At 38.9% G+C, this 10,510-nt stretch overlaps 2 protein-coding genes across 9 annotated transcripts in view; both read left to right on the top strand.

Moving 5' to 3' along the window:
• Positions 1-54: 54 nt before the first annotated feature.
• On the top strand, positions 55-1,862 carry crybb3 (crystallin, beta B3). 2 transcript variants are annotated; one of them, XM_086087814.1, is made up of 6 exons: positions 55-213; positions 626-707; positions 792-907; positions 990-1,122; positions 1,200-1,342; positions 1,451-1,862. In XM_086087814.1, the coding sequence occupies exons 2-6, from the start codon at positions 633-635 to the stop codon at positions 1,722-1,724; spliced, it is 741 nt and encodes a 246-aa protein (XP_085943940.1). In that variant the 5' UTR covers positions 55-213; positions 626-632; the 3' UTR covers positions 1,725-1,862. The 2 variants fall into 2 exon arrangements, with proteins under 2 accessions (XP_085943940.1, XP_085943939.1); XM_086087813.1 differs by having other exon boundaries at positions 68-190.
• A 1,817-nt stretch (positions 1,863-3,679) lies between these two features.
• Positions 3,680-10,510, top strand: part of cita (citron rho-interacting serine/threonine kinase a) — a 42,129-nt gene continuing 35,298 nt past the window's right edge. For all 7 annotated transcript variants that reach the window (XM_086087231.1, XM_086087232.1, XM_086087226.1 and 4 more), the window contains exons 1-8: positions 3,680-4,088; positions 4,213-4,354; positions 4,588-4,763; positions 7,018-7,119; positions 8,885-9,027; positions 9,309-9,402; positions 9,480-9,686; positions 10,151-10,304. In XM_086087231.1, coding sequence (XP_085943357.1) covers positions 3,987-4,088; positions 4,213-4,354; positions 4,588-4,763; positions 7,018-7,119; positions 8,885-9,027; positions 9,309-9,402; positions 9,480-9,686; positions 10,151-10,304 — 1,120 coding nt within the window. In that variant the 5' untranslated portion in view covers positions 3,680-3,986. The remainder of the gene's footprint in view (positions 4,089-4,212; positions 4,355-4,587; positions 4,764-7,017; positions 7,120-8,884; positions 9,028-9,308; positions 9,403-9,479; positions 9,687-10,150; positions 10,305-10,510) is intronic.

Raw genomic sequence — 10,510 nt, 5'->3', positions numbered from 1 at the left:
AGCAGTGTGATGGACACAATGGGTGTGACAGACTTGCTGCATCAACAGGCTTTTTGCTGCTGTGGCCAGAAATAAACCATAAATACCCCCTCTGGCCTCCACCGACTGCTCGCCAGGCCTCCACACCCTCACACCAAGACAGACTGACAAGACAAGAACAAGGGAAAACGGGGAGATTGGCTTGTACCAGGTACACTGACGCAAGCCATCCAGGTGAAGAAAAAATTATGACCTAGATCCCTCTTGAAGTTTATTTTCCAACTTTCTTACTAGTTCTGTCTAATCTGTTTCAAAACGTATTTGCTACTAGTCTGTAATTTTATCCTGTTAAACTGCAGTTTTATTATCATTTGCACAATCTAATGTGATCCAATGCTGGTGGTGTAAGTATACTTTACAGCAGCACTATTTAACTGAATTGAGATCCTCACACAAAAGTTCAGAAGTGTAATAATAGTACTGTACTGTATATTGTTGTTGTCACTTGCCTGTACAATGCAATGGTTAAACGGATACGAAAGTAATTGTAGTGAATTTAAAATTAGCCCGGGAGGCTCCGACAGTGTGAGTGCGCTGTTCTGTTTGTCTATATTGATAAACACACATCAAATGTTAAATTGTATAGCACCAACATGACAGATCAACAAGGAGGCCCAGACCAATTCCCTGCAGAGAAGGGCCAAGGAGGAGCTGGAGCCTCATATAAGGTACCGAAATGACACATCGAGTAAAACGGGAATTTGCACACACAAAAAATGACTTTGTCACTGCTGTTAAAATGTATGTTATAGTTGGCAGTTTTTGAGTTGGAAAACTTCCGTGGAAAGAAAGTGGAATTGACTGGCGAATGTAAAGATGTGCTGGAGAAGACAGAAAAAATTGGCTCCGTCATTGTAGAATCTGGACCGTGAGTGATTCTAAAAGACACCCAACAAATAACATGGATGGAAGCGTGTACAGTACAGTGTTTTTTTTCTCTTCTGTTGCAGATGGATTGGTTTTGAACATCCACGTTTTGCAGGCGAGAAATTTGTATTGGAGAAGGGGGAGTATCCCCGCTGGAGCACCTGGACCAACTGTCAGAGTCACTACTGTTTGAGCTCTTTCAGGCCCCTAAAAGTGGTCTGTATCCATAATGCCTGTTACTATTGCAACATCAACAAATTCAACAGGAAATTCAAGTGTGTGTTGCTCTCCAGGACAATGCAGATCACAAGCTGCACCTGTTTGAGAACGCAGGCTTTGAAGGCAGGAAGATGGAAATTGTTGACGATGATGTTCCCAGTCTGTGGGCTTATGGTTTCCAGGATCGTGTGGCCAGTGCTAAGGCCATCAACGGAACGTAAGATACAATTTAATCTTTTCATCACTTTTGGATATCATCAGCATAGTTAAAATGCCACTGTAATAGTTTGAGCTGTTATTCAGTCACTGTATTTTGCCTCTCAAGGTGGGTAGGCTACATGTATCCGGGGTACAGAGGACGTCAGTATGTGTTTGAACATGGAGACTTTAAGCACTGGAATGACTGGGGAGCCACTGCACCTCAGATCCAGTCTGTCCGACGTGTGAGGGACATGCAGTGGCACAAGAGGGGATGCTTTATTGCCCCGACTCCTACTCCCAATCCCAACCCTAACCCTACTCCCAACCCCAATCCTGTTCCTAACCCTACTCCCATCCCCAAACCGTCTCCAAATCCCAAATCCCAAACCCAGCCTTAAACCGAAGGCCACAATTCCAGCACCTCCTTTCAGCGCCTGTGAAAAGACAAAGCCACTGTGATACGACAATGACAAACTACTGGCATTTTCAAGGATGAAACATGCATTTGTCATTACAAATAAAGTTTTTTCCCTTGACCTTTGATTGTCTGTACATTATTGCTTGTCGACAACATGTCTTTATTATAGAAAATATGATACAGTGTGTTTCCAAACTTTATTGAAACGAGGCACACATTTTATAGTAGGGAAATCTCATGGAAGACCACCAAATAAAAATAGCACAAAAATAGGATACAATATAAAATAAGAGCATTTAATTGCCTTACACTAGACTTCATTGGTAGACTGGCAGGCACTCGAGCCGAGGAACCCTGGTAGTGGTGTTATTGAGACTGTTACATGAATTGTATTTTGCATGGTAAAAACATCACAAATCCAAACTGTAAATGAGAGAAATGCATTCCAAAACATTTTGGGTGTAATTGAAGTGTCCCTCCACTCCATTTGTTATCAGGGTGTCAAATCTAAGACATATTTGTGTGTATACCCATTAATTATAATCAGTGGTGTAGTGGTCCCTGAAGAAATGGGTATACTCTCAATTTTAATTTTTTTTATAAGTGGTCCAGAAAAACGTCCTCTTTTAGAAACGGTGACATGTAAGAATTAAAAATCCATCATTTGTACTTGCTCACAATAATAAAATTATTGTGACCTGTTCAGAACACTTTTGTAGCACAAGCAGCCTGAAATCATGTAAAATGTATTTATCGTGAGGCAAACAAAGTAGCCTATATGTTATAAAACAAGTTACAAAGTGAACAATGAACAAAAATTATGAAAAACAGTCTTGTTCGACTTCAGTATTGTTTTGTGTTGAATTTTAATGTATTTGTCTCCATTCTTGCGTTTTAACTTACCGGTACTTAAAAATCAAGTACTAGCCTAGCTACTTTAAAACTTAACTAGAGGATGTAGTTAGTGTGTAACTGGCACTGTCCATCCTGGGAATCAAACCCACGTCACGATCAAGTATCTCGTGTACGAGGTCAAATCAATTCACCTGAGCTATATTTCTGGGTCGCTATTGTGGCTCGGGGGAGCATTTGAAGGATTGTTTTCCTCGACATGACCCGCCCTACTCTGCCTCTGACTATGCCAAAAGTTAGCCAATTAGTGTAGGCAAGGGGTATCAGCCAATTAGAGGCAGAGGAGGGGAGGCCATGGCTGAACAGTGTACATCAGGGGGGATTTAGAAGTGGGTATACTCAATACTGGCTGAAAAAGAAGTGGGTATACATATACCTGAACTACACCACTGATTATAAGTAAGTGCAGTCATTACGTTTTCAAATATGAAACAATAGCAGATTAAGTACAGTAGTAGGTAAAACAAGGAAAATGAAAACTAGTTGTTGAAAGTAAAAGTAGAAAGGTGCCACTGACGTAATTAGTTTAAAAATGAGACTGAATTATTATTGTATTATCAAAATTAACTTTTTAAATTGAGTTATTGTAAACAATACAACGAAAATATGAGTAGAATAAAGAAGTGTATAAGCACATTAATCAGTGGTATATTTATTATATAATAATATCCATTCGTCCATTTTCTTAACCGCTTGTCCTCACAAGGGTCGCGGGGGGCGCTGGAGCCTTCTATAATAATATGATATAATAATCAGTTTTTTAATTGTTTATATATATATATATATATATATATATATATATATTCACTGTGGTGAACTGAAACTTTTACAGTTATTCATTGTTATAACAATTTATGAACGAACGTCATTTACTTCCTCTTAAACCTGTGAGGTCAAAGGACGGTTATTAATTGGTTAAAAATATGAGCACCGCCCACAAACACGAATCTAACCAATCACATGCCATCTTGCCGAAACGTAGTTGGGCGGGGAACGCGCAAAATTTCAAAGTTGGCCGGAAGCAATGACGCAAAAGAAAACAACGAGTCGTTTTATATTTTACAGTTTCTTTGTAATTTATTCGTAAGGCGGACTATTTGCATGGAAGTTCCGTGAGTAGCCCCACGCTTTGAATTTTATGTCTGTGGGTGTAAATGAAGGCGAAAGTCAAACTTATTTTAGTTAGCAAATAATCGTTTTAGCTCAAACTTAGCATGCTGCGTTTACCCCTCGTTTGTCGTGCTCTATGCCGGTGTAGTTAGTTAATCAGTCAAACCGTCACATTTAGCTCTTCTGTATATGTCATTGACTCAGGCTATAATTATTGAGAATGTTGAAGTTCAAATACGTGAGCCAGGGTGGCCCGAAAATGATGCCGACCTCCGCGGACCCAATTACCATCCGCAGCTCGAGACTCAACCAGCTGTTTCAGGTACACGTCTGCCCACCCCCACCAGAAATGCACTTCTAACTGCTCCTAAAATTTGAACAAGTACAAAAACAATCAACTGCCATGGGATAACTTCCCTTTTTTTTCTCTTCGTGTATTTCCACAGGGTCGAGTCAACCTGAGTGGGCAGCAGGGAGAATGCTTCATGGGTCGGGAGGAGTTTGTGGATTCTCTGTTGTTACTGTTCCAAGAGTGTAAATCCCCTGAGTTGATGAAGATACACCAAGTGGCCAACTTTGTAAACAAGTGTAAGCATACTGCACAGTGCACACAGAGCCTGTAGGCTTCAGCTTAAATGACACATAGTGAGGAAAAGCCTGAAGAAATTAGATGGAGCAGTCAGTAGTTGCCACTATGAATAATTATCCTGGATTGGTTGCCAGCCAATTCCAGGGCATTTAATGACAACCATTCACACTAATGTTGAAACTCTTCAACGATTTGCCAGTGAATTCACCTGTGTTTTTGCGTGCGTTGGCAGTTTCTGAGGTGGTCTCTGAACTCCAAGCCTTGCAGCCGGGCTGTCATGACTTTGAGGTCCGTGCTATGGTGGGCCACGGTCGCTTTGGCAAGGTTGAAGTTGTACGGGAGAAGGCAACAGGGGATTTTTATGCTCTAAAAGTCATGGAAAAGACAGTTTTACACACTCGGGAAAATGTAAGTACTCCACTGTGATTCATTAATTAAAATGTATTTTTTAATGTATTTTTTCTACCTGGATTTATTGCTCGATTAGACATTTTTCATCAAGACAAAATGCTCTTGGCTCAATTTTCAAAATTGTTTATAAAAATCATAATCACTGATCCTCAGTTTTTTCAGTGGCCTCTAAAGTTTCAATGGGAAACACCATCATTAGTACAGGAAATTGTCAACCTTTCTTTCACTGCCGTGTTGAAGGATGTTGTTAGTAGCATTAAGGATGGTGACTCACAGTATGGCAAGAGGGATGAATATTTTTTGTTGTCATTTTTCTTCTAGGAAGCATGAATGTTTTCTTAAAAGGTAATAATTAAGCTACTAGCTCGCGCTACGCACCTCACAACAAAATGCTTTGTTTGATAAATATATTATTCATAGTATTGTTTAAAGTAATTCCTTCAGGTATAATGAGGAAAAAATACAATAGAACATAGAAGTAAAATGTCAACAAGCTTTAGAGGTGCAATTTTCTGGAAAAATGCTTCAAAAATCAAACCAAACTTTCAAGATTTTCAAGCCATCGTCCTATGTATTTTGCTTTCTTTTTGTGACGCCACCACAGACGGGTGTCAGTGACAGCAAGGAGGGAGAGTGGAATGATTCATCACAGAAACAGAAAGAACTTGCTGCAACATTTGAAAATTGAAATCAAATCATCCATATGAGCAATAAGCAAGGCTTTAATAAGTCCAGCAATGCAGATAAAGCAATAAATAACAGTATCCACATTCACACACTCTCTCTCAGTCATGACTTTCAGGCATTCTCAAAGTATGAGTACACACCAAAAATAATGAATTTTCGCCCTAATAGAGCATTATTTTGAATACTTTTTTGGGGGGGGGGGGGGAGACCACAGTGGGAATTTTGGGGTACACACTATAAATTTGCAATCGTGTAAATATTCATTCCACTCAGCCATTTGATAAAAAAATTATTGAATGGTATATACAGTACTCAAATGGGAGTCTTACATTTGACTTACCAAATTAAACATTGAAAAACTACATGTAATTAAAACACCGGGTGTTGATATTTTTGCTAAAAATTTTTATAGTATAGTTTTAATTGTAGTTATAGTATTATACATTTAATTATCTTTATATGACAGTGAAGAAATAAAAAATGCTCTTTAGACTTGCTTCAAATACATTTATTTTAGAGGTGTTAGAAAAAAAGCGATTCGGCAATATATTGCGATATTACAGCGCGCAATTCTCGAATCTATTCAATATGCGGCCGGATCGATTTTAAAACATCCAATTTTTCATGGGAATATTCAACAAAACGTCTTACTTAGGGTTAGGATTCACACATTAAGCATGGAAGAATGTTATATTAATGGAACATTAAGCCTTAATATTTTATTTCAGTGCTGTTCAAACATGAAACAGACTGCAACCTGTTTGTTAAATGCAGTGGCTCAGTTATAAGCCTTAATTTTCAGATAAATACATTTTCATACAAATCTTACAGTTTACATGTAGAAGTTTACTGATTAGTATTTTCTAAATTTGAGAAAAAAATTGCAATAATTTATAGATCTGCATCGGGATTAATCGGTATCGAATCGAATTGTGCCCTATGAATCGTGATTCGAATCGTGATACAAATCGAATCGCCAGGTACTAGGCAATTCACACCCTTAATTTATTTCATATTTCCTATGGGAAAATGTGTTTTGTAATTAGAACTTAGAAGTCTTGAAACAGCCTTTATTTGACTGAAGTAGTTGTTAAAGTTTATGAGGCAAATAAAAATGAATATAATTACCGATAGTTTAGATTTTGACATTTAGATGTGCAAGGTTTGTTTGGAATATTTGAAGACAAAAAAATGCAGTAGTTGTGACTTTGCACAATTGTTGCAGTCAAAGAAAATCCCACTGGAGGATGCTGTCGAGTCGAGCACTTAAAATGTGGGTACATCATTTCACAGCATGTGACTAACACGACAGCTCACAGACAGAATAGTACATGAGTTTTGACAGGAAGAAAAGAGAAGTGAGCAATAAATGAGCAACAACTTATAATGTAATGTTCAAGAAATGTCTTGTTCAGGCAACAAATGTCTATTATTGAAACATTAAATCGAACCTCCACAGGAAAAGGTGGCATTATACGATATTAAAGGTTTTACATTTCATTTAAACCTATTGAAATGAACATGTCATTTTTTTTTAGCATATTCTGTACACCATTTGATTCAGGTGGTTTTTCATGAAGAGGAGCGGAGAATTCTGTCTTTGAACTGCAGTCCCTGGATCCCCGAGCTCTTCTGTGCTTTCCAGGATGATGAACACATCTATTTGGTGAGAGTGTATTTTTACCCTCTTCTTCTACAACTATCACAGCTGTTTTTATAACTATTACCATTTCACTGAATTCGCTAATTCAGATGCAATTCAAGGTTAATTGAACCTTGACAAAATCATCAGGCAATGGACTGTGTGTGAGTTAATGATCGAGCAAAGAACATTTTAGGCGACACTGTTCTGTCATTAGGCCATACTTCTTTGTATTCATTTTTTCCATCTTTCTCCCCCGTCTGTGAGTATGAACAGAATAACATTCACATGCAGTTCATTTTCAATTCAATTTACATGAATAGTTATGTAACATTAAGCCACGTACACTGTTGGGCAGTCAAAACAACGACCAGACTAATAAATCTCTTGGGTAACCCCCACCTCCCAATAGCTGAGCTAGTTGAAGCGCTAGTTGAGTTCCGTGATAATGGAGAGTTCTATCAATATAGTACCTGATAGAACAAATTTGATCTTGTTAACAGTAAAAAAGTAGTTTTGCACAAAACTTCATTTGCATGTCCACATGGTGTATCAGAATGTACTTGTAATGCTTTTGTGAAGGTTACTACTTTTCCATTTTTCTTGAGTTCCAGTACGTGAATCTAATAGAACAGTGAGATCAGTCAGAATAATACATGAGTTGTTCCGGGAAAGAACCTGAAGTGTGCAGTCACAGTGCTGCGAGAGCAACTTGTTAAAAGAGGCGATGCTTTCTTTCGTGTTGGAGGACAGAAATAGTCCTCTTGAAAATGTAACATAAACCTTTTTTTTTTTAACATTAAAAAAAACGTTCTCATGGCCTAGACATATAGGAACATTTATTTCCTTTAAGATTAAAACAATTATGATGTTTGAAAAAAATGTAGTAATGTCAGTGAAGCTGATTAGACCAGGGCCTAACGTGTAGCAATTTTTACTGATTGGCAAAATTACCAATAATGTAGCTATTGGATTGATTGACAATACTGAATAAAGTGAGTGCTATTGACCAGTATTTTTCAATATTGTAATCCCTATCAGAACTGTTGACACTGTTAAGACAAGGGAGCCTTCACGTGTTCATCATGTCTGCCTCCATTCTCCCCTTGTGCATTTTCTTTACTGCCCCTCTGTCTCACCCTGCTCCCCAGCAGAGCATGGGGGAAAATACAAAGCATCCATCTCTATTCGCGTGTTAGAGAGGCTCCCAGTCTCCCTGTTGCTAGGTAACACAGCAAAATGCTCCCGCTCATTCAGACTTGCCGACCATTCATGCACCAGGGGCTCTCATCTGTTATGGCTATAATGGTTGCCGCCTTATAGCTGAAATCAGCCTGAACAAAAGCCTTTCATCTCCGCTTGCAGACAACAGAGGCTAGAGATGGAGAGCCGCATTTAGATTTATGCTTGCTAACGTAAAGACTTTTTTTTTTTTTTTTACTGGCTTGATGCTTATGATCACTGAAAGGCTCACTATGCAATGATTGGCCCTTTGGGGCATTTTAGTTCAAGAACAATTTGACTGCAGTGTCACAGATAATCTGCTACCACATCTGATGTTACATAATGTATAATGAAATGCACCCTATAATCCTAAACAGAAATTTTTTTTGATCACACACATGGTTCTACTGTTGCCTGTTTTTCTAAATATAGTGCCGCTTATGGGCATTTAGAGATGCATCCTCGACATGTGATAGCTGCATATTTTAGTCACAAACAAACCAGACCCAAATACCCGTCCCACTGGTATTTATTTGTTTTCTGACTGCACACAATTATGTGTTAGGCAATGGAGTACTTGCCAGGTGGCGACCTCCTGTCACTGCTCAACCGATACGAGGATCAGTTTGACGAGTCCATGGCCCAGTTCTATTTGGCCGAACTGGTAGAGGCCATTCATGCTGTCCACCAGCTGGGCTATGTCCACAGGTGAGGTACTGTGTGATAAATGTGACGAGGCTGTAGTAGCAGTTATTATTAAATGGGTATCGTCTGGCTAGAAATGAGACAAGAATATAAGAAGAAAAAAAATATATATATATATTTATATATATAATTTGACACAACCTGAGAATCTCAACGTTCTTGTTGTTAAAGATACCCATTCACCTCACTGACAAAAAATGCCCTTAGCATGAATAGTAGTAATAATGTTAGAAATCACAATGTTTATGTCCTTAAACAATCTCTTCTAACATAACCACTTGCAGAGATGTCAAGCCCGAGAACGTTGTCATCGATCGAACTGGTCACATTAAACTGGCAGATTTTGGATCAGCTGCTAGGCTCACAGCTAACAAAACGGTGAGTGGATTTGCTGTCTATATTAATGACTCTTTTGTTGATGGGTGCATCATTGTGTTTGATTTATCTTCTTCCAGGTGGCCACTCCCACGGTGCCCGTGGGAACCCAAGACTTCCTCTCCCCTGAGGTATTAGCAGCCATGAACGGGGGCCTTCACAGCACCTACGGCGTGGAGTGTGACTGGTGGTCCCTCGGGATTATTGCCTATGACATGATCTATTCCAAGCTGCCTTTCTCTGATGGCACTTCAACACGGACCATCCACAACATTCTCAACTTCCAGGTTCTTAACATTTGGAAACACTCCAGTATTGGCCAAAAAGACTAAAGTATTGGGACAAGCCTTTTACTTTGTTTATTGACTAGTGATTTGGACTACATCTCCTAGTTCTCCTTAAAGTGTTTTTTTTATTGGCATTTTATCTTTTAATTATTCTTAGCAAGTCAGTGTCCCGTCTGTGGTGAGCTATTTTTAGAACAGATGCAGTTAATCATACACAAGTGTGTTTCATTCCTCATGTGCAATTGCAAGAAGAGCTCATTAAGGTGAGAGACAAGTATTAGCGTAATTGGGGAGGGGGGAAAGCAACTTTTTTTTAAACGTCCTACTTTGCTAAATTTTACCTATTGCAGCGCGGACGTGGAACGTAACACCCGTGAAAAGGGAGGGAACACTGTATACACTACAGTATGCACATATGTATGTATATTTGTCTAAATATCTATGTGTCTGTTGTCTGCTTTTAGCATTTTCTGAAGATTCCAGAAGAGCCGCGTGCCAGTAAACATTTTGTTGACCTGGTGCTTAGTTTGCTTTGTGGAGCTAAAGAACGTCTGGGATTCCAGGGACTCAGATGCCACTCATTTTTTTCCAAAGTCGATTGGAACAACTTACGACAAGGTGAGCATGAGATCTCCCCTGACAATCTGTTGCTTTCCAATAGGGCCCGACCAGTTAATCGGCCGGCCAATTCTATCTGCCAATAATAGGCCATTTCATAATAATAATAATAAAGAGATTTGCTGATTAAACACCAATATAATCTTATTTTCTCATGAAACAGTAAATGCTGCTCGGTAGGTATGGGCAGGAAGTGAAGAACGTAA

This window comes from Leptonotus elevatus, chromosome 10, assembly GCF_054856555.1.
Source record: "Leptonotus elevatus isolate MCC_2025b chromosome 10, RoL_Lele_1.0, whole genome shotgun sequence".
NCBI lineage: Eukaryota > Metazoa > Chordata > Actinopteri > Syngnathiformes > Syngnathidae > Leptonotus > Leptonotus elevatus.
This window is presented reverse-complemented; position numbering and strand designations above follow the sequence as displayed.

What these genes read in the sequence shown, in the direction of transcription:
- crybb3 (XM_086087814.1), top strand. Translation starts at nt 633, where the DNA reads ATGACAGATCAACAAGGAGGCCCAGACCAATTCCCTGCAGAGAAGGGC. An exon ending in GAGCTGGAGCCTCATATAAG is followed by an intron (nt 708 to 791) that starts GTACCGAAATGA and finishes TGTATGTTATAG; the next exon opens with TTGGCAGTTTTTGAGTTGGA. An exon ending in GCTAAGGCCATCAACGGAAC is followed by an intron (nt 1,343 to 1,450) that starts GTAAGATACAAT and finishes TTGCCTCTCAAG; the next exon opens with GTGGGTAGGCTACATGTATC.